The 23,747-nt window shown below is 36.4% G+C and overlaps 1 protein-coding gene across 3 annotated transcripts in view; it reads left to right on the top strand.

Annotated features, from left to right (window-relative positions):
• Positions 1–23,038, top strand: part of ZDHHC15 (zinc finger DHHC-type palmitoyltransferase 15) — a 171,197-nt gene extending 148,159 nt beyond the window's left edge. Inside the window, exons 11-12 of one of the 3 annotated variants that reach the window (XM_025466229.2) lie at positions 8,795–8,869; positions 18,904–23,038. In XM_025466229.2, coding sequence (XP_025322014.1) covers positions 8,795–8,841 — 47 coding nt within the window. In that variant the 3' untranslated portion in view covers positions 8,842–8,869; positions 18,904–23,038. Of the gene's footprint in view, positions 1–8,794; positions 8,870–10,318; positions 10,454–18,903 lie in introns of those variants that run through there. The other 2 variants (XM_025466230.3, XM_025466228.3) reach the window with 2 other exon arrangements.
• Positions 23,039–23,747: the final 709 nt, after the last annotated feature.

Below are 23,747 nucleotides of genomic sequence, written 5' to 3'. Positions count from 1 at the left end.
CTTATCAAATGCTGGACACTTATCCAGAAAAACATTGAATTAGACTGTAGTATATTATGTGCTTTATTTTATTTTATTTTATTTTATTTTATATTTTTTTGCTGTGTGTTCCTGAGTTTTTTTTAATAAATTTATTTTTTATTGGTGTTCAATTTGTCAACATACAGAATAACACCCAGTGCTCATCCCGTCAAGTGCCCACCTCAGTGCCCGTCACCCAGTCACCCCCACCCCCTGCCCACCTCCCCTTCTACCACCCCTAGTTCGTTTCCCAGAGTTAGGAGTCTTTCATGTTCTGTCTCTCTTTCTGACATTTCTTACTTATTTTTTCTCCTTTCCCCTTTATGTGTTTTATATAGGGCAATTTCCTACTATTTTGTTTGGATAAAACTTTTGTGTTTGAAACAATTAGTGACTTTTCAAGGTAGAGGAGGCTTCTGATTTATTTTCAGTCTTGTAGTCCCTGCTGCCATAATAAATAATCCATTAGGAAGAATAACAGAATAAATAAGCTAGTATTTGTTGAGAACGTGCTAAGGTTATGACATTAGAATCATAAGAGACATTATGCATTATTGTCTGTGCACTCAAGGGTTTTGTATTTATTTGGGGGAAATAAGACACACATATATGAAAAGTTGCCTAACAAAGTACAATATATGCTATTGACCAAATAAATAGAACCATGAAGTTTATGCTACAGGAATTCAAAAGAGAGAATGAATTGTGGCCAGTCAGGAAATGCTTTACAGAACAAGTAGAATTTTGGTCTTAAGATTAGATAGGATTTGAATTAGTGGCAAAGAATAAAAATACGGATGATACAAGGAAAGCCACAGGCTATGCATAGAACCCCAAGCTAAGTGAGGTGGACTTGAAGAAAGTAGCCTACTTCCAGCTAAGAGTTTGAATGGTGGGGGAGTGGATGAGAATTCCTTGAAGTCAGAGACCTAGTCACCTTGATTTCAGTATTTTCTGCAAACTTTGCAAAATAGTATTGCATATAGAAGATGATTATGAGATTAAGTTAGCAAGTAAATTGGTGTCAGATTGGTTGGGACCTTTGATATAAGACTAAGAACTTTATTATATGGGTGATGGGGAACTACTGATGGTTTTTGTGCAGGTTTTTGTGCATGTGAGGAAAATACTGTTTTAGGAAGATGATGAAGTGATACTCCTATCAAAGCACACTTCCATTCTATGTCAGAGATTGCTCTAATTTCTGGACCTTCTGAGAGAATTGGTTAGAGCCCTTCTCTTCATCAGAACTCAAACTCTTCATGTACATCCTGTATATAAGAGCTCTGATTCTGAGACAAGGGAGCTTTCATATCAAGAACTATATTGCTTAGAAGCATCTATGGATGATATTCTGTGCAATCACCTACCAGTGAGAGACAGCCATTGAATCTTGCTTAAAGGAAAAATATTACCCTATCACATAGTTCTTTGAGCCTAACCAGACTTTCGTGATCATCCATGAAGAACTTGAAGATACTACCATAGTACTTAGGCAAGGCCCTAAGTTAAATTCATGTTTTCTACCTCACAGACTATATTCCTTCGGGGTACTAAATTGTCCTTATTTATTCCCATGCAGAGTAACAACAGGTAGGGCCAACTATGGAAGTATCCATAATCCAAGTCAATTCTTTACCAGCTTTCTATATAGGAATTCAAGATACATAGGCTTATACTAACATGTTACCAACCTGATCTTCCAATGAATTATACTTATGAATACACATTTGGGATGATTAATTGAGTGGCTCTTTTCCTAAAGGCTATTTTCCATTATTCAGAATGTTTACAGGAGTTAGTTCCATTTTGGGGGAGAATGTCTGGTTGATTGACCAAGGATATTTAGGTAAAGGACAGGGGAGAGGGAGAAACTAACATTTGTTAAATTTATTTGAGGAGATAAGACACATACATGAAAAATTGCTTAACAAAACACAATACAGGATATAATATTGACCAAATGAGTAGAACCATAAAGTTACATATATATATATATTCAAAGAGGAGTGATTCCTATGAGCTGGACTGGTCAGAAAAGATTAGATAGATTGGTGGCAAGGAAGGAAGAGGTAGAAGGTACACATAAGTCACAAGTAATGCATGAGACCCCAAGCTAAGTGATGAAGATAGTAGCCTGGTTCCAACAAAGAATTTGGATGGTAAGGGACTGGATGGGAATTCCTTGATTCGAGAAACATTGTCACCTTTATTTCATTATTCTCTGAAGCCCTAGCAAACTAAGGTTGCATGTAGATAACTGCTTGATTCTAAGAGTACAACTAACATTTGTTGAATGGCTATTTTATGCAAAGTAATTTATAGACATTGTCACATTTAAGAGTCATAAACATTTTATGAATTGTAAATATTAAATAACCCCATTTTACAATTGAGGAAACTCAAATGTAGAGAAGCCCAAAGTCACATAGCTAATAAGTGACAATCTGGCTCCAAAGTCCAAAAGCTTAATCACTGTGTCTCTTCTTTGCTATTTACTTTTAAGTTTATAGAACTTTTTAAGGTCCATTTAAAAAATTACCTCAGTTCCTATGCCTTTTTCATCAGAAATAGAATGATGAAAAAACATGGATAAAGCCCTGGCATGGGAATCATTTCCCAGCTTTGCCACCAGGTTCAATGAATGAGTTTTAGAAAGTCCCTTCTCTTCTCTGGACCTCAGTTTCAATTGCATGATCTCTAAGCTATCCTCAGCTCTAAGGTGTGATGTCCTGTGATCCCATCTGATACTGAGGAATTAAAAGTCAAACTGAATAACCACAACTAGATATATTTCACAAAATGGCTCTTTTTCTTTTTTGAAGAAATATTATACTTGAGCAGCCACTGTAAATTCACATTATAAATATGCCTCCCTTACTCTGGAATAAAATATCTTTAATCAAATATTCTCCTAAGTACACCCAGTTGTTACCTCTTATCACACCCACCTAGCATTTTGACCACTGGGCTGTAAACAAACTATTCTCACATTCATCATTTAACTTTACTTGAGAGTAGAAATTCTAGGTCTCATCCCTGAAAGTATCAAACATAATACACTAAGGTATGGAGGGACTACCCTTTAAGTAACTAGGCATTTTCCAAGTGACTTCTTCCCTAGTTTCTAGGTAAAAAGGAAGTGACCATACCTACAGCTTCTGAAAAACTTACCTCATGTAATAATATCATGAATGTTCATTTTACCAATTTACTTGCAGTGTCCAACACTCAGTTCTGAATTGGTACATTTCCCTGAAATACTGAAGGTCTCCAATCAATCAGTTTAATTCAGAAAACATTTCCTCAGACAAGGTACTGTGGAAGGATACGAAGATAAATAATAGGTGACCTCTGCCCCCAAGGAATTTGCAATTGTAAGGAAGGATAGGAAAAGCACACAAGTCTAACACAAGCCTTAATGTGCACATTGCCATAAAAGTGATGATAGCAATTGCATAACTAATGTAGGCTTACACCCAAGCTAAGTACTGTGTGGCACACATGGTAAGTGTGTGTGATGCTTAAACACTGATCATATTAATAAAGGGCTATAGTAGTGAAACTTATGAGGAAGAGACAGTACTTAAACTATATGTTATTTGGATGGGTAACATCTGGATAGATGCTAGAAATAAGGAAACAACATTGCAGGTAAGAAGTATGACATGAATGTGGCAAGATCACTGAGGAAACCATCCATTCCTATAAAGGTTGGCATTGTGGGTTGTGGGAAGTAATCTTAGAGATGTAAGATATGAACAGATGGTAGAGGGCTTTGTAGACTTGATACAAAAAGAAATCGCTATTAACTTTGGTCTTGAGTAATATTGATATAAAGAAACATAAATTTTATAAAGATAACTTAGTTGCTAGTATGCAGGATGGATTGAAATTTGGAGATACAAAAACCAGAAAGAGCAATAGATAGTTGGGCATATGTCACAATGGCTTCATGAGTGGTGGTAACATTAGAAATGAAGAAGAATCAAAGTCAGGAGACATTTTAATTAACTGGAAATAGTCCCATTGGCTAGAGAGATCTGGGATTCATTCATATAGAGATGGCAGTTAAACCTATGAGAAATGTAAATCATCAAGGGAGAAAATAAAGCTAGCAAAAGGAGATAAATGTGAAATTTGGAATCACCTAAGCAATATGAGATGCATGTATAAGGATAAGGAAATGAATGGAAAAAGAGAAATATAGAGTGTAAATGACAGAGCCTTAGAGGATACTCATAATTTGGGTGAGAGCATCATAAAAATACTGTAGATGAGAGAGTATTTCCCTGTTTTACAGATGAAAAAACTGAGGCTGAAGAGATAAGGTGACTTATATAAGGCCATGAAGCAGTTTCAACTCACTAGGTTCTTCCAGATTCCACACTGTCCATTTCCCTACACTTCCCCATCTCTGAAAACCAACGACTTGAAAGAAGTATACACATACTGTTATGGTCATTTCCCATGGTATCCAGGGTTTATGTAGGAATATAGAATTTTAAAGTAAAGGAGGAGATCTAGAATGATACAGAAAGAGAATGAATACTGAGCATACACTAATACTAAAATTACATCATTCTTGGTTTAAGTAGATGTATATTGAATAAATGATGAAATCACTACAACACAGGCATCAAGAGCAGGTAGGAGTGGGGAAAGCAGTATAGGTACAGATAGTAGAAGTCAAATTGACTTCCCAAATTCTTCATTTGTCTTCTATTACGCATAGCATGACTTTTTGAAGTATCTGCATTTTTTTTTTCAATTTAGTCCTCACCACATGATGACTTTACCTTTGCTGCCTTAGCTCGATCAATGCCAGGAGTGATACCATGAAGTTGATAATCCAGTTTTTCAGCTCAGGCTTCAATGTCTGCAAGCCTGATCAATTAATGACTGGGAGGAAGCACTCTGTGCCAAATAAGAGTGTGCATTGCAGTGGTAAAAAGCTAACAAAACCCATTTAGCAGGATACTAAGTCAATTTCTGAAAAAGTGTATTGTCAAATCATACCTACCAAATTCTGAAATACCAACCATCAGCAAGGAGCAGAGAGGCAGATAGCCCATTGCACTTCCAGAATTGCCTTTCACACTTTATCAATCACCTTTTTGGTACAAATATACAGGTGAGAATGAGATGTATGCTTAAGCATTTACTGCCTATTTTTCTCTTCAAGATGTTTGACAAACATGAGTTATTTTCTATATATCCTTCACTGAAGAGCTGGATCAATACACTTGCTTTCTGTTCAGACTTAAGGGAAAGAACACCCTAAACCTGGGATTCCAGATAAGACAGAATGTTGTGCCCACCATGGAGCTGTGATTCCAAAGACAGACATTCTCAAAGCTACTTTTACTTTTCTATTCTTTATGGAACAAAGCAACCTTGGCTCTGGAATCTGTCTGTTTAACACAGTGGCATGAAAGTTTTCCAGCCTCCTGGTGGCTACATCCTGACTGGCAGCTATACTCTGGGATCTAGATCTCACAGTTATGGAAGTACTCTAAATGGCACATTGATTTCATAAAGGAGAATGTACTAACCAAAAACTATAAGGGACAATCACTGCTACCTTTTTATTCATTCATTCATTCTAAGTTTTTAATTAAATTTCAGTTAGTGAACATATAGTACAATATTAGTTTCAGGTGTACAATATAGTGATTCAACAATTCTATATATCACCCTGTGCTCATAACAAGTGCACACCTTAATCCTCATCACCTATGTAATCCATTCTCCCATCCACCTGCATTTTGGTAAGATAAGTTTCTTCTCTATACTTAAGCACCTATTTTCATGGTTTGCCTCTTTCTGTCTCTTTTTTTCCCCTTTGCTCATTTGTTTTGTTTCTTAAATTCCACATGAGTGAAATCATACGATATTTCCCTTTCTCTGACAAACTTATTTTGCTTACTATAATACTCTCTAGCCCCATCCATGTCTTTGCAAATGGCAAGATTTCATTATTTTTTATGACTAACATTCCATTGTATACACACACACACACACACACACACACACACACACACACCACATCTTCTTTCTCCAGTCATCTATTGATGAACACATGGGCTATTTCCATAATTTAGCTATTGTAGATAATGCTGCTATTAACATCAGGATGTATGTATCCCTTTGAATTCCTATTTTTGTATTCTTTGGGTGAATACCTAAGATTGCAATTGCTAGATTGTAGGTTATTTCTATTTTTTAACTTTTTGAGGAACCTGAATACTGTTTTCCAGAACAGCTTGCAGCAGTTTGCATTCCCACCAACAGTGCAAGAGGGTTCCCCTTTCTCCGCCACCACATCTCCACCAACACTGGCTGTTTCTTGTGTGGTTGATTTTAGCCATTCTGACAGATGTGAGGTGATATCTTTTTGCAGTTTTGATTTGCATTTCCCTGATGATCAGTGATATTGACCATTTTTCATGTGTCTATTGGCCATCTGGGCGTCTTCTTTGGAAAAATATCTACTCATGCCTTCTTCCCATTTTTAACTGGATTCTTTGTTTTTTGGGTGTTGTATTTTATAAGTTCTTTGTATATTTTGGATATTAATCCTTTATCAGACATGTCATTTTGCATATATCTTCTCCTATTCCATAGATTGCCTTTTAGTTTTGTTGACTGTTGCCTTCATTGTGCAAAAGCTTATTTTGATGAAGTCCCTATAGTTTGTTGTTGTTGTTGTTGTTTTTGCTTTTCTTTCCCTTGCCTTAGGAGACATCCAGAAAGAATTTGCTATGGCCTGTATTCTCTTCTAGGATTTTTAAAGTTTCAGGTCTCAGGGTTTAGTTTTTTAATCTACTTTGAATTTATTTTCACCTTTGGTGTAAAAAAGTGGTCCAATTTCATTATTTTGTATGTTGCTGTCTAGTTTTCCCAACATCATTTGTTGAAGACACTGTCTTTTTTTCCATTGGATATTCTTTCTTGCTTTGTCAAAGATTAATTGACCTCATAGTTATGGGTTCATTTCTGGGTTTTATATTCTGTTCCATTCATCCATTCGTCTATGTGTTTGTGCCAATACCATACTGTTTGGGTTATTACAGCTTTGTAATATAACCTGAAGTCCAGAATTGTGATGCCTCCAGCTTTACTTTTCTTTTTAGATTTCTTTGTCTATTCAGGGTCTTTTGTGATTCCATACAAATATTAGGATAGTTTGTTCTAGCTCTGTGAAAAATGCTGATGGTATTTTGATAGGAATTGCATTAAACTCATAGATTGCTTTGGGTAGTATAGACATTTTAACAATATTTGTTCTTCCAATATCCATGAGCATAGAATGTCTATTTCTTTGTGTCATCTTCAATTTCTTTTATCAGTATTTTCTACTTTTCAGAATGCAGGTCTTTCACCTCTTTGGTTAGGTTTACTCCTAGGTATGTTATGGGTTTTGATGCAATTGTAAATGGGATTGATTCCTTGATTTCTCTTTCTGCTACTTCATTATTGATGTGTGGAAAAGCAATATATTTCTATATGTTGATTTTGTATCCTGTGACTTTACTAGATTTGTGTACCAGTTCTAGCAATTTTTTGGTAGTCTTTCAGGTTTTCTATTCAAAGTATTCTGTCATCTGTAAATACTGAACATTTTACTTATTCCTTGCTGGTTTGGATACCTTTTAATTCTTTTTGTTGTCGGATTGTGGTGGCTAAGATTTCCAGCACTATGTTAAATTATAGTGGTGAGTGTGGACATCTCTGTCTTGTTCCCTTCCATAGAAGTAAAAAAAAATAATAATAAAACTCCAGGCTTTAAGCTCTGCTTTTTGCAAGAATTCATGAAATTCAGCTCCTCCCCTTTTCCAAGCCAAAGGCTTTGGGGAAGCATTCTTGTGCATTCCCCTGTGTGTGTCTCTCTCTCTTGCGTGTGCATGCACGTGTGAGCAAGTATGCTTCTCTCTACAAACATGGCTCCCTCCCCTCTGCAGCACCTGTGATCCATTTCTCCCACAAACCATGTCTCCCCACTTTCTACCTTTTTTGATGTGACCTCTTCTCTTCCTTTATTTGTGGAGTTTGTTCTGTCAGTCTTCAGTTCTACTTCTGGGGTATTTAGAATGGTTTGATGGTTATCTCATTGTGTTCATGGAACAAGACATGCCCAAAGTCTCCCTATTCCACCACCACTTGTTTTTTTTAATCTCAAACTGCCAAGTATAATATTATGCAAGGAGTATAAAGAAAGTGATTATCAGTACATTAAGCAAGCTGATTCAAAAGTACTTTACTCCTCCAAAATGCTCATATTAGAAACAAAAACATGTGTACCATAAATGATGTTGCTTGTTAATTCTAAAGCCTCTTGCTTTCTGGATGCCTTAGTCCTTTTTAGAACACAGCAACAGCAAAAGTACTTTAATAGCTATTTCAATATGTCCAGTAGAAAAACATGAAATAGGATAATTTTTTGAGTAGCAAGACCCAAAGCATCCCATTAAAGCCAGATGATGTTGAGTTGTTATCACAGCTGTCTAAGTCTAATATCTGCCATTATTATAGATCAGATAATGCTTATAAATAAAATAATCTTCTTTTACAGTACATCAACCTGACTACTTTTGGAATATGAAAATCTCAACTGGTTACAAATGCTTTGGGATAGCACACCAGTCTTTAGAGATATGCAGATATCTACTGTCTTCAGGGATTGAAAAAAAAATGAAATATACCAGTGAAATAATACCCGCCCATAAAATAAAAAGGGTCATTTGATCACCTTCACTTTTCAACCTTTCAGATTATCCAGAAGCTTCATCATCTCTCACCATGGAAACAGAAACATAGTAGTTTACACATTTCCTGCATCTCTCAGGTCAGTATTCTGAGGGAGGCATATAGATTGTTGCCTGGACTGCTAAGGGGCAGACTAGAAAAGAATTAAGTTCTTGCTCTGGTGAATAAGATATTAAATTTTTCACTCTCATATTATTCACATAAGTAGAAGTTCTATATATAATTTATACAACTTGACTAATAGCCCTTATAATGTGTTTCCATTTCTGTAGACCTTATAGAGAATACATGTGCATAACACTCCATAGAATTCAGATGCATAATGCTCCATCTCCCCAATATTGTTTAAATTAAATGACCATTTATTTATAATTTGAAATTAACAATTGATGACATATTTTTAAATTTGCTTAAAATGTTTGTAGATAAAAAAAGACATTATTGCCCTAATTTTTATATAAAAAGCACTAATTATAAATATTTCCTTCAATATGAAAAGACTAGAAACATTTGCAAAATATGTAACACTCAAAATTTAACACCCTTAATTTACAAAGATATTGCCAATCAGAAAGGAAAAAAAATACAACCATTAGAAAATGAGTAAACAATACAAACAATCAACAAATAAAATTTAAAATGAAGAATAAACATGAAAATTATTCAAATTCACTACAAAGAAATGCAAATTAAAATAACCCAAAATATCACTTTTTGTTTACCATAATAGCCAATTTTTATAAATTATAGTACTTAGTATTGGTAAGGATGTATTGAAACAGGTGCTGTTATAAGTTTAAATTCATACATTGTTTTTATGACTTAGTAACATATAAAACCCATAAAATGTTCATATAATTTTTTTCTGATAACCAAATTTTAGGGATGTACTTTAATGAAATAATCAGAGATCTGCACAACTGGTTTTTTATTTTATTATTTTTTAAGATTTTATTTATTTATTCATGAGAAACACACAGAGAGAGGCAGAGACATAGGCAGAGGGGGAATCAGGCTCCTCACAGGGAGCCTGATGCAGGACTCAATCCCAGGACCTTGGGATCAAGCCGCAAGCCGATGGCAGACACTCAACCGCTGAGCCACCCAGGCGTCCCTGCACAACTATTTATTATCAATTTATCATAACACCAGAAAAGTAGAAACAAAGCTAAATATCTAACAATAGAGGAATGGTGAAATAAATTCCTTCATTATTATGATGAAATATTTTACACCAATAAAAGTATTTTGAAGAACAATTAATAGAGTTATGTTAAAAAGCTGTATTAATGCAGTGTAATTTTAAAGGTATATTTGCATCAGCTTATATTGTGATATAATTCACAATACCATATAACTTGACCACTTAAAATGTACAATTCAGTGATTTTTAAGATATTCACAAAGCTACACAACCATCACCACAATTAATTTGGAATATTTAGAAATACCATACTCTTTAGCAGTCACTTTCAATTCCTCCATCCCACTTCTTGGTAACCACTAATCTACCTTTCTGTCTGTATAGATTTGCCTATTCTGGACATTCCACATAATTCACGATCCCATGGAATTATATATGAGGCCTTTGATGAGAAAATATTTGCAAATCAAATATCTGATAAGAAACTTGTGTGCAGGAGGAGGGGCAAGATGGCGGAAGAGTAGGGTCCCCAAATCACCTGTCCCCACCAGATTGCCTAGATAACCTTCAAATTATCCTGATCTATGAATTCGGCCTGAGATTTAAAGAGAGAACAGCTGGAATGCTACAGCGAGAAGGGTTCGCGCTTCTATCAAGGTAGGAAGACGGGGGAAAAAGAAAGAAACAAAAGGCATCCAAGGGGGAGGGGCCCCGCGAGGAGCCGGACTAAGGCCGGGGCGAGTGTCCCCAGGACAGGAGAGCCCCGTCCCAGAGAAGCAGGAGCTGCACCAACCTTCCCGGGCGGAAAGGGGCTCCCAGGGAGTTAGAGCAGGACCCCAGGAGGGCAGGAATGCCCTCGGGCTCCCTGGGACACTAACAGACACCTGCGGCGCATGCAGAAGAGTGCGCCGAGCTCCCTGAGGGCTGCAGCGCGCACGGCGGGACCCGGAGCTGCTCGGAGGGGCTCCTGCGGCGGCTCTGCAGAGGGGGCTGCCTGGCCCGGAGCAGCTCGGAGGGGCTCGGGCGGAGGAAGAGGCTCCGCGGAGGGGGCTGCGCCACCGGGAGCGCGAATCCAACAGCGCAGACCGGGAGCACAGGGCGCCGGGACACAGCCCAGGATACGGCCTCCCACCACCCCCCCCCGGACAGGCAGAGGCCGGGAGGGCCAGGACAGCAAGGACGCACCTGCCCGGAGGTGAACAGATCAGCCTCCAGGCCCTGCAGACGGAGTAGTTCCTGCTGGAGCTGAATCCAGGTTTCCAGAGCTGCAGGAACCACTGGGGTTGTTCCTCCAGGGGCCTCACAGGGTAAACAACCCCCACTGAGCCCTGCACCCGGCAGGGGGCAGAGCAGCTCGCCCAAGTGCTAACACCTGAAAATCAGCACAACAGGCCCCTCCCCCAGAAGACCAGCTAGACTGACAAGTTCCAGGGCAAGTCAAGGGACTTAAAGTATACAGAATCAGAAGATACTCCCCCGTGTGTGAAAATGTCAATGTTACCCAGGGCAATTTACAAGTTTAATGCAATCCCTATCAAAATACCATGGACTTTCTTCAGAGAGTTAGAACAAATTATTTTAAGATTTGTGTGGAATCAGAAAAGACCCCGAATAGCCAGGGGAATTTTAAAAAAGAAAACCATATCTGGGGGCATCACAATGCCAGATTTCAGGTTGTACTACAAAGCTGTGGTCATCAAGACAATGTGGTACTGGCACCAGAACAGACACATAGATCAATGGAAGAGAATAGAGAACCCAGAAGTGGACCCTGAACTTTATGGTCAACTAATATTCGATAAAGGAGGAAAGACTATCCATTGGAAGAAAGACAGTCTCTTCAATAAATGGTGCTGGGAAAATTGGACATCCACATGCAGAAGAATGAAACTAGACCACTCTCTTTCACCATACACAAAGATAAACTCAAAATGGATGAAAGATCTAAATGTGAGACAAGATTCCATCAAAATCCTAGAGGAGTACACAGGCAACACCCTTTTTGAACTTGGCCACAGTAACTTCTTGCAAGATACATCCACGAAGGCAAAAGAAACAAAAGCAAAAATGAACTATTGGGACTTCATCAAGATAAGAAGCTTTTGCACAGCAAAGGATACAGTCAACAAAACTAAACAACCTACAGAATGGGAGAAGATATTTGCAAATGACGTACCACATAAAGGGCTAGTTTCCAAGATCTATAAAGAACTTACTAAACTCAACACCAAAGAAACAAACAATCCAATCATGAAATGGGCAAAAGACATGAACAGAAATCTCACAGAGCAAGACATAGACATGGCCAACATGCACATGAGAAAATGCTCTGCATCACTTGCCATCAGGGAGATACAAATCAAAACCACAATGAGATACCACCTCACACCAGTGAGAATGGGGAAAATTAACAAGGCAGGAAACCACAAATGTTGGAGAGGATGCAGAGAAAAGGGAACCCTCCTGCACTGTTGGTGGGAATGTGAACTGGTGCAGCCACTCTGGAAAACTGTGTGGAGGTTCCTCAAAGAGTTAAAAATAGACTGCCCTATGACCCAGCAATTGCACTGTTGTGGATTTACCCCAAAGATTCAGATGCAAAGGAACGCTGGGACACCTGCACCCCGATGTTTCTAGCAACAATGTTCACAATAGCCAAACTGTGGAAGGAGCCTCAGTGTCTATCGAAAGATGAATGGATAAAGAAGATGTGGTTTATGTATACAATGGAATATTACTCAGCCATTAGAAATGACAAATACCCACCATTTGCTTCAAAGTGGATGCAACTGAAGGGTATTATGCTGAGTGAAGTAAGTCAATCGGACAAGGAGAAACATTATATGTTCTCATTCATTTGGGGAATATAAATAATAGTGAAACGGAATATAGGGGAGGGGAGAAGAAATGTGTGGGAAATATCAGAAAGGGAGACAGAACATAAAGACTCGTAACTGTGGGAAACGAAGTGGGGGTGGTGGAAGGGGAAGAGGGTGGGGGTTGGGGGTGAGTGGGTGACGGGCACTGAGGGGGACACTTGACAGGATGAGCACTGGGTGTTATTCTGTATGTTGGTAAATTGAACACCAATAAAAATTATTTTATGAAAAAAAAAGAAACTTGTGTGCAGGATATATAAAGAACTTTTACAATTCTATAATAAAAAGAAAATCCAATTTAAAACAATGACAAAGGATCTGACTAGATATTTCTCCATGGGTATATGGTCAACAAGCACATGAAAAGATGCTTTACATTATTAGCTATTGGAAGAATGCAAATCAAAACCACAAAATACCACTTAATGTCCACTAGGATCCGAAAGACAGAAAATAACAAGTGTTGACAATGATGTGGAAAAATCAGAAACCTCACACATTGCTGATTAGAGTGTTAAATGATTCAATCACTTTGGAAAACAGTTTGACAGTCTTTCAAAATGTTAAACATAGAAATACCACATGACCCCGAAATTCTAGTCCTTGTATATAATGAAGAGAAATGAAAATATATGTCCACACAAAAACTTGTGCATAAATGTTTACAACAGCATTATTCATAATGGCCAAAATGTGGAAACAACTCTAATGTCTATCTGCTGATAAATAGATAAATAAATGTGGCATATCCATACAAGTGAATACTATTTGGCAACCAAAAGAATATATGTTAAAACATGGATAAACCTTGAAAGGACTCTAAAATTACATTTTAAATTTTAATTTAAACTTTTAAGTATTAAAATATAGCTGTCTATGTAGAAAAACACTGAAAGAAAATGTAACAAAAAATAAGTGAAAATTAAATTTTTACATGGTTACTCCCAGCTTTGCCTGGAGAGAGCCTTCAGTTTCTCTTGCCAATATATTTTTTGAAGCATAATAAAGTAGTGTTAATTAGTTTTGGATGTACAATGTGGTTCATTTGAATACATTACTCAATGCTCATCAAGGTAAGTTGTGCTCTTGTTTCCCCTTATGTATTTCACCCCTCCCTCACAACCTTCCCTCAGGCAACCTCTCGTTTGTTCTCTGTATTTAAGAGTCCAGGGTTTTTTTTGTTTGTTTTCTTTGTTCATTTGTTTTGTTTCTAAATGTCCAAAAATGAGTGAAATCATATGATATTGGTCTTTCTCTGACTGACTTATTTCACTTAGCATCATACTTTCTAGGTCTATCCATGTTGTTGCAAATGGCATTTCTTGCCAATATTTTTATCTCCCTAACTCCATTGCCTCAGCCAGAAAAAAATTCCAGATTCAATCCATTTGCCTTCTCTATTCCTATATCAAGGCTGCTGAGAAATACTACAAAAATAACACAACAGATTATAAATACTGATTGTAACTTATTACAAATAACACAATTGAGATTACACATTTGTTATCTTCAGCCTAAATTGGCTTGAAAAATCGTCATTACTTACCTTCTTACCAGTAATTTTTCTATTAACCACAACTTCTCATATCACTCCTTTCACAAATCATAATGAAATCCTAACACATGCAATAGTGCTAGAAAAAAATATAAAGGCATTCTGGAAAAAAATAGAACTATCTTGATTTGCAGATGACATGATTGTCTACATAGATAATTCAAAGAATTTACAAAAACTCTGAACTAATAAGTGAGTTTAGCTAGTTTACAACACACAAGATAAACACACAAGCATCTATTGTGTTTCTATACATTTGCAATGCAGTTGGGAAACCAAAATAAAAAAAAAACAGTACCACCTACAATATTTGCCAAAACGATAATTCCAAAAATTAAATAGCTAGATATAAATCTAACAAACTATATATAAGGTCTGTATGCTGAAATCTGCAAAACTCTGATGAAAAAGATCAAAGAAGTCCTAAATAAATGAAGAGACGTACTACGTTCATGAGTCAGAAGACTCAATATAGTTAAGATTTCAATGCTCCCCAAATTGGTATACAGGTTTAATGCAATCCCAATTAAAATTGTAGCAGGCTTGGGGCACCTCAGTGGCTTAGTCAGTTAAGCGGCTGCCTTCAGCTAAGGTATGATCTCAGGCTTCTGGGCTCTCTGCGCAGTGGGGAGTCTGCTTCTCCCTGCTTCTCTGTGCTCTCTTGCTCTTGCTCTCTCACTCTTGCTCTCTCTCAAGTAAATAAATAAAATCTTTTAAAAAGTTGTAGCAAGATTTTTGTAAATATAGACAAGCTGATTCTAAAATTTATATGGAAAAATGAGGCAACTACAATAGCCAGAAAGATTCTGAAAAAGAAAATCAGTCAGAAGACATTATCTGTCCAATATTAAGACATACTATAATTCCACAGTAGTCAATACAATGTGGTAGCAGCAAAAAGACCCAATGGAACAGAAAAAAATCAAATACAAAAATAGACCCACATAGGGATCCCTGGGTGGCGCAGCGGTTTAGCGCCTGCCTTTGGCCCAGGGCGCGATCCTGGAGACCCGAGATCGAATCCCACGTCCGGCTCCCGGTGCATGGAGCCTGCTTATGTCTCTGCCTCTCTCTCTCTCTGTGACTATCATAAATAAATAAAAATTTTTAAAAAATAGACCCACATAAAGATGATGTATGGGTTTTTACACAAAGATATAATGGTAATTCACTGGTAAAAATTACAATCTCTTCAACAAATGGTGCTAGAACAACTAGACATCACTGCAACATGTACACTTCACAACATAAAAAATTCAAAATGGATCATATATGTAAATGTAAAATTCAAGACTATAAAACTCTTAAAATGTAGGAGAAAACCTATGTCACTTTGACTTAGGCAAAGTTCTTAGATATGACATCAAAAGTAAAATACATAAAAGGAAAAATTTACAAATTAGACTTGAAGAAAATTTAAAATGTTTTCTCAAAAGAACACTGTTAAGAAAATAAAAAGACGAGCCACTGACTGAGAGGAAATATTTGCAAAACTCGTATCTGATAAAGGACTTGTATTCAGAATATGCAAGTGTTCTAAAAGCTGAAAAATAAGAAAACAAACATCATGATAAAAAATGGGCAAAAGGTTTGAATGGACACTTTCCCCAAAAAAGCACAAGAAAAAATGCTCAACATCACTAGCCATTAGGAAAATACAAATTAAAACTTCAAGGAGAATCCTTTACACTCATACTGAAATGGATAAATTTTAAAAAGATAGTGATAATTCCAAGTCTTGACAGAATAATTTGAATTCTCCTACATTTTTGGTGGGAATGCACAATAGCACAGATACTCTGGGAAACAGTTTGATAGTTTTGTTTAAAAGTTTCTTGTAAAGTTAAACCATATGACCCAGTAATTCCACTCTTGTATATTTTCCCTAGAATGAAAACCTATATGTTTATACAAAATTTGTATATGAGGGATGCCTGGGTGGCTCAGCGGTTGAGCGTGTGCCTTTGGCTCAGGACGTGATTCCGGAGTCCCCGGATTGAGTTCCGCATCGGGCTTCCTATGTGGAGCCTGGTTCTCCCTCTGCCTGTGTCTCTGCCTCTCTCTCTCTCTCTCTCTCTCTCTCTCTCTGTGTGTGTGTTTCTCTCATGAAAAAATAAATAAAATCTTTAAAATAAAAAGAATCGTATATGAAAATAACAGCTGTATGCTGAGATGGTGGTTATGAGATTCTACGCATGTCTAAAACCTCATAATACCAAACAAAAGTTAATTTTACTTTATTTAAATTTAAAAACTAAACAATAAAGCAAAAAAATTTAAGTTCTGTCATGTTTCTCTGAAACTTTCTACAATTTCTTTCCCTCCCCCCCACCATCAGAGATCTCCTCCTTAAAATAATATCTTCCCAAACTTTACCAAGTTTTTTTCCTGATCATCACATTAATCTACTTAGTCCTTAGGAAATCTATCCATTCCTTGGCTAAAGAGTGTGTGTATATGTATGTAATATATAATTAATGTATATAATATATATGCTATATATACACACTGTGCACACACACACACACTAACAACTACTGAATATGTTTCTCCAACCCAGGACTCTTTCCTGAACTCTAGACCTGAATAACCAAATGCCTTTCAACTTCACTCATCCAAAACCTTTTTCCTGTTTTGTTCCCACTCCTTCATCTCCCACCCATATCCAGTTAATCACCAAGGTGTGTTGACTGTGTTTCCTAAATATCTCTGGAAGCTGTGCACTTTTCTCTATACTAATTACCATGACCCCAGATCATGTGTCCCCTCTATTGCTGCAGTAGCCTCTTAGCTGGCTTCCCTGCCTCAATCTTGCCCCTCATCCAATCCATTCACCATATTGCAACTAGAATGATGTTAAAAACTCAAATCTGTGTAATGACTTTCATTGGCCTCAACATAGTCTGAACACATTAACATGGTTTACAAGTCCTTTCATGATCTGGCTCCTGCTCATCTCTCCAGGTTCATCTCCCAGAATTCTGAACTTTGAAGCTTCCTCTCCACTAGTTTTATTTCCACACCCTATGCTTGAGCCACACTCTACTGCTTTCAGTCCCTCAAACATAAACCCTGCTGTTTTCCATGATTGGCATGCTTTCTCAGCACTGTCCTACCTCCTCCATACCAGTCTCCTTCATCTAGCTATATAATATTTATTTTCCAGTTTTCAGCTTCCATATCATTTACTCAGGTACATCACTGGCTGAGGTCTACATAGCTGAGGTCTATATCCCTTTTGGATGCTACCATAATAACATTATGAGAACACTTTTATTCTGTGTTATAATTATTTATTTCTCTGCCTCCCTCACTAGATTGTAAGCTCCCTGAGAGCAGGGACTATGTCTTGTTCACATTTTAGTGCCAGTCCCTAAACAGTGCCTGGCATGTGTTAAGTATGCAATAAATATTTGTTGAATGAATGATGAGGAGAGAGAATGAAAAACAGTCTATGAGGTTATAGGTCATTATTTTTCTTTATTCCTTTCTATATTTTTCAGTTATTCTGTGATGAATATGAATTGCTTTTATAATAAACACATTAGACTTAATTTTAAAGGTATATCAAGCATAACAAAAAGAAAAAACTATGAAGAAAATTAAAATCACCTATTCCACCACCTAAAGATAACTGATGTTAAATCTTTTCTATGAATATTCCAATATTTTCTATGAATATATTTTTAATCATTGAGCTCATATTGCATTGCTTTGAATTCTGCATTTCTCATTAACACCAATAGTAATTTCACATTATATCAAGGTACTGTTGTTTATTTAATCAATTTTTTAACTTTCCAACCTTAAGATTTTATCCAATTTTTCACTATTATGAATAAGGCTATCAATAATATCATTGAATATTAATCTTTTTTCTCATTTATAATTATTTTTTAGGATAGAATCCTAGAAGCAAAATTACTGGTATGAACTTAAAGACTCTTAAAATATATGGCTGAATTGTTTTCCAGAAAGTTTATATTAATAATAGCTACTTCAGTGCCTACTATATGGCAGATGTTGTTTCAGGTAGATTTTATTGTGCTTATGTTACAGATGAAGAAACTAAGATCCATTGATGTTATTTATCCAGAGTCACAGAGATAAACAAGTATAGCAAAGCTAGAATTCAAATTCAGAATTGCCCACTTTCAAAGCTCATGTTATTTTCGTGTGAATTTCAAAAATAACTATTTTGTGCTATCAAGTGATTATTTATTTACTTGAGAAAATATGGAAAGCATAAGTAGAATGTAAAGAAGATAAAAATAAATTACCCATGAACCCACCACTTTGAACAATTTAGTATATTCCCTGTTTTTTGTTTCAGATACAATTTCTGGGTTAAAAATAATGATAACAGTGTATGTATAATTTTTTATCTTACTCTTTTCACTTAACATTTTCCAGTGCTGACTCATACTATTCATAAATATAATTTTAATGGTTGCATATTATTGTCAATGGTTGTTAATGTGTGGATATTTACAGTTGTTCAGCTCACCTGTGAATTTCTTTTTTTCCATTCCCAGGGCCTTCCATCTCCCATGAGGCTTACAGAGTTCAATGTTGGGAACCATTTTAATCTTCAAAATAAGTCACCATGGTGGATTGAAAGCTTCCATCAAACATGCTGCGCAGATAGATGTTTCAGGACTTTACAAGTTATTTGTTTACTAACTGAAGTCATCAATCTAGTAGCAATTAATTCAAACCAGTCTTCCTCTCTTTCTTCATTTTACCTCTCCAATCTGTAAAAACCTAAATGTAACATATATACCTTTCCAGAGGCTCTTTTTATTCCTCTTCTCAGGTAAAGAGGAATTCAAAAAGACTTCCATGGAGTCTCTAACTCCCCTGGAAAGACTATTAATTATATTTATAAGATCTTTGTGGTATTGAGGGGGAAATGACTGTGTTTGCTACTTGTGTGCCTGTACATTTATAAGCATGCATATGTGCAGCATATTTACACAAAATTCTGCAGTGGTGTTGTGAAAATCAAGGTTAAAAAAAAAACAAGGTTTTTATTCAATCCTACTGTCTTCCCTAAATAGCAATATAAATATTTGCTGGGCTGTGAATACCATCCCTATATCAGATATCTAAAATTTAAAAGGCAGAATCAACATACCATAATCAAGGTCCTCAAATTGGGAATTGAACAACAATGCAAAGCCTATTCTTTGTCATAAATGTATGATGCTCCTGAAAGCACCACAACTAACTGAGAAGATCAGATCAGATTTCCACTTTATTAAACATAAGTATTGGTGTTTTAAAGACTTTTAATGTAGGCTATAGTAAAATTCTCCAGTTACTTTTATTATTTTCTCTGCTACCTAGATTTATTTTTGTCTATATGAATTGTTCTTATGATAAAAGAAAAACTATACTCCGAAGTCATGCACCATAGATTTTGTTAAGGGGCTTAAGGGTAGTTTTCAAGTTTAATTACAATACTGTTCATTGGGTAAAGTTTCAAAGTTGAAATTAGCCTAATGATTAGCACTCAAGATCTGTGGTTTCACAACAGGGGGTTAATGTACAGATAATGATAACCTAATAGTAATATGCCAATACTTTCTTTTTCTTTTTTTCTAGATTCAGTGGTAGTTTAGCCATTAAGGTAGTTTACATTCATTTCTGCATTTATTTATAATCAGCCTTTCTTTTAGTCCTAGTGCCTGAATTAATGAGTATGAACACTAATGCTGAATCTTTATAATAACAATACCTAAGAGCATTGATGTTTTTCATTTCTCAGTCAGTGTTCTAGTGCCCAGCTGCCAGCAGTAGAAGTCCCAACTCTTACAGAGATTAGTGAGAGTTAGAGGCATCTTACAGATATTAAGGAGTTGAGCTCTAGAAGGATATTAGGTTTACTAAGTAATCCCCCACTAAAACCTTTTTGAGTAAAAGAAAATTTACCTACCACAAACTATTTGGTGTTCAGGCTTCAGCAGAGCTGAGAAAGTGAAAAATTCAGCTACTTAAAGAAATAAAAAACCTGTCCATTTGTATCTCCTAGGTGATTTGGGGCCAGGTAAGACTTTTAGCATAAATTAAATGGATTGTGTCGGTGTTTCATTTGAGAGAATACTAGACATGACAAAATCTATTAGGGCCAGGGACTGTTTCTCAAACTCAGATGCTAAGAAGCAACCTAGAAGACTATACACAATAGGTTTCACAAGTGAAATAGTGTATGTTCAGGTGGGAAGATTTTCCCTCTTCCTCTCTCTGTCTCCAAAACACTCTCTTGTTTAGGTTTTTCTTGAAAGCTAATTTAGCCATTCACATGGTCTTAAAATGGACAAACCTTGCCTTTTACTCATATAGTAATGCACCTTTCTCCAAAGATATGGCCATTACTTAATTCCACAGCCAGTGGGCCTCAGAGAAATATTTTCCTTTCCCATCTATCATTTTCTGCCAATGGTAGTTTCTAACTATGATTCAAAGTCAGGAAGGAATCAATAACTACCTTGAATGCATAGAGCGTATCAGCATTGAGCAATGATATAAATCACGTCATTAGAGACAGTGTCAAGAAACTACAGGGAAGCACTGAAAGGGTAAAGCTCAGGAGAGCTATAATGCAAAGCTGATTGTTTAATGTCTTACAGACTTAACACCATCTTCAAGGGCCAAATAAATGAGTTTTAAGTGGGGGCTTGAAGAAATAAACCCTATTCCTATCTCAGCACCTTTATTCCGCTAATTTATAAATTCTGATAATACCCCTATCCATAGATCATTCAGTATTCACTACTGTACATAGACACCCCCCCAATTGATTGACTATTATTTGACAGTGTCATTTAATAATTAGTGTATCCTGATCTGGCTCTATTGCCTGTTTTCCTTGAGGCCCTATCAAATTACCTCTGTGGGATCTCATTCTCCAATTTTGGGTACCCATATTCCCCATTTGCAAAGTGTAGACACTTATTGTTGGGATCCTACAACTGAAAGGTGCTATGTAACTCTCTAGTGCTTTTAAAAGTCTTTCATTGAAGGACTGGAATGAAAACTTGAACCATAACAGTGTTTCTAGGCAAACCAGTGTGCTCCATTCTTTCTTTCATGCTCTCATTGCTGACTTGTTATTTCGGAGTTTATATTATTTAAGTTCCTCAATTCATTACAACAATGTCCTTGCATAGAAATCATTTTCCCCATGGCACATCTGGAAAAAATTAAGAGCAAAAAAAAAAAAAGAAGTAGCCTCCAAAAGCACATAGCTGTCCAGAATACACCTCAGTTATCATGTCCAGTGCACTGTTAGACTGACTTGGCTTCCCAGTACTGGAATTATCAGGGAACAGCTTAGAACATTGAGAGCAGTTTGGGCAGGATCACATTTTAGAAAAGCTCCACTTCATCCAAAATCTAAAAGTATGCAATTAAACAACTGTTATTTTCTATGTGATATAAATGTAATATGTGTCTCTTTCCCACACTGGTCCCATGTAACACATATATTTCACACTACATGACATCAGCCAGTGCCAGTATCTCCTCTGGTACTCATAGAGCCCAATCTCAGGCTGTCTTTGCCAGGGAAAAGAATGTGCTTCCCCATATTTATGCCAAATTGCACAAAGTGTAGTCATTGAGGTTAATGGAGATTAAGCACAATCCCAAGCAGGTGTGTTTTAAGAATACTGAATGTACATTATTGTGACATTCACCTGAAATTTAACATGGCCGAAATTCATAGAAATTTAACAGTTATGCAAAGCCTATCCCTTTTACCCCTCATCACACATATACTACATACATGTGTGCCTACACATATGTACACTACACACTGCCCCCAAAGCAGGCTGCTTAGTCACCAGGAGCAAATACTTTAAATAATGATTTTTTGTCCTCTCCTTTTAGAAAAATGTCCAACACTCATTGCAAGTGAAGAACACTCCATTTATTCATTCTAAAACCTCTAATCCCAGAGTAGCTATGGCACTCATTTGGTGCAAAAAAAATTGTTAAACCCTTTCACAAGACCTATGTTCTTATAAAATTTATGATTTCCATCTAATTAGTAGAAAATGGTTTATGGGGTATGGTACATCTGCATTTCTTTAACTTTAGCTATAATGTACCATATTAAGTTGTAGTCTTTTGAATGCAATGTAATATAATAATGAATAGGTGGCTCCTAATAGCATGCAACCAACAGCTGTTTGTTTCCCCAGAAGGGCTAGGGTTGTGTCCTGCACAGTGTTTAAAACTACTAAATTTGTTCTTTGTAGTAGGCTGGTATGTGGCCATCAGCAGAATGAGTTAAAATGGACAATGAATGAAATATACTAGGAAACAATTTTAGTAGGGAATGGCATGGAAAAAAAAGGAATATGGTAAGATGCATTCAATGAATAATTGCTGTCACCCTGCTGGTTAAATCAGCAAACACAGGAGGAAAGCTGGTACTTAGCCTTGATAATATATGAAATGTATTGGAGATCCAGAAAAAGAAAGGCACTGTGGCCTCCAGCAGGTGAGCTGAACTTGTCAATTTGCTATAAATCTTTTTTTCCACCAATCTGCTCAAAATTATTGTATATGGTATTCTTAAAATCCTGTGTCTTTACAGAAACACCCACAAATACTAACAAGCTTTATCTTACTATGTCCTTTATTAAAACTATATGCATAAAATTGTTTCTTTTGTATATTATAGTTTTGTTAAACAATGTTGGCAAAGCTTAAAATTTTAGACCATTTTGATGTAAGTTTCCATACACTTGATTTCACAGGGTTACAGTACAGTTTATTCACTGCCAGGGTGACTGGGACTTTTCTGTAACATACATACAGTGTAAGTATGTAGACTCTTATGTAACATACCTACTGAACAGACCCCTTCCCTGTGCTCAGTCTTTCTTATGTTCCTACATGGATATGAGTTGGGAAATTAGCAGTAATGGCTTCTAGATAGAAAGCTGACTAGTCTAATGGCACATGATCATGTTTGGTCTCTGCTCAGCCTTGTGTCTTTTGCCTTTCCCTCTGTTGATGCAGTAAGTAAAAAGAAAAAGAAAGAGCTTATCGTATGTGACTAACGGTGGTATGAACTCTGGTTTATTTTTTCTTACACTGAACACTAAGTTTATTATCTCCAGAGGCATGTCACCTGAAAAAAAGAATACAATCATCCTGAGAAAAGAACACAATGGTGCACTTGCTTCTAAATTATACATTACCCTCAGAGAAATATTTGAAGAGACCCTCATTAGTTCCAAGTGAAGTTTCCCTCAATAGATGCACCATCTGCACAAAAAGACCTTTTCAGACAGAATGAAGAAAAGCCTCCCAATAAGCCAAAAAGAAGGCATGTCATTAAAAATTCAAAGCATTGAAAGTTGAA

This window comes from Canis lupus, chromosome X (genome assembly GCF_003254725.2).
Source record: "Canis lupus dingo isolate Sandy chromosome X, ASM325472v2, whole genome shotgun sequence".
NCBI classification, from domain to species: Eukaryota; Metazoa; Chordata; class Mammalia; order Carnivora; family Canidae; genus Canis; species Canis lupus.
The sequence above is the reverse complement of the archived record's forward strand: the minus strand, read 5'-3'. Positions and strand labels throughout refer to the sequence as shown.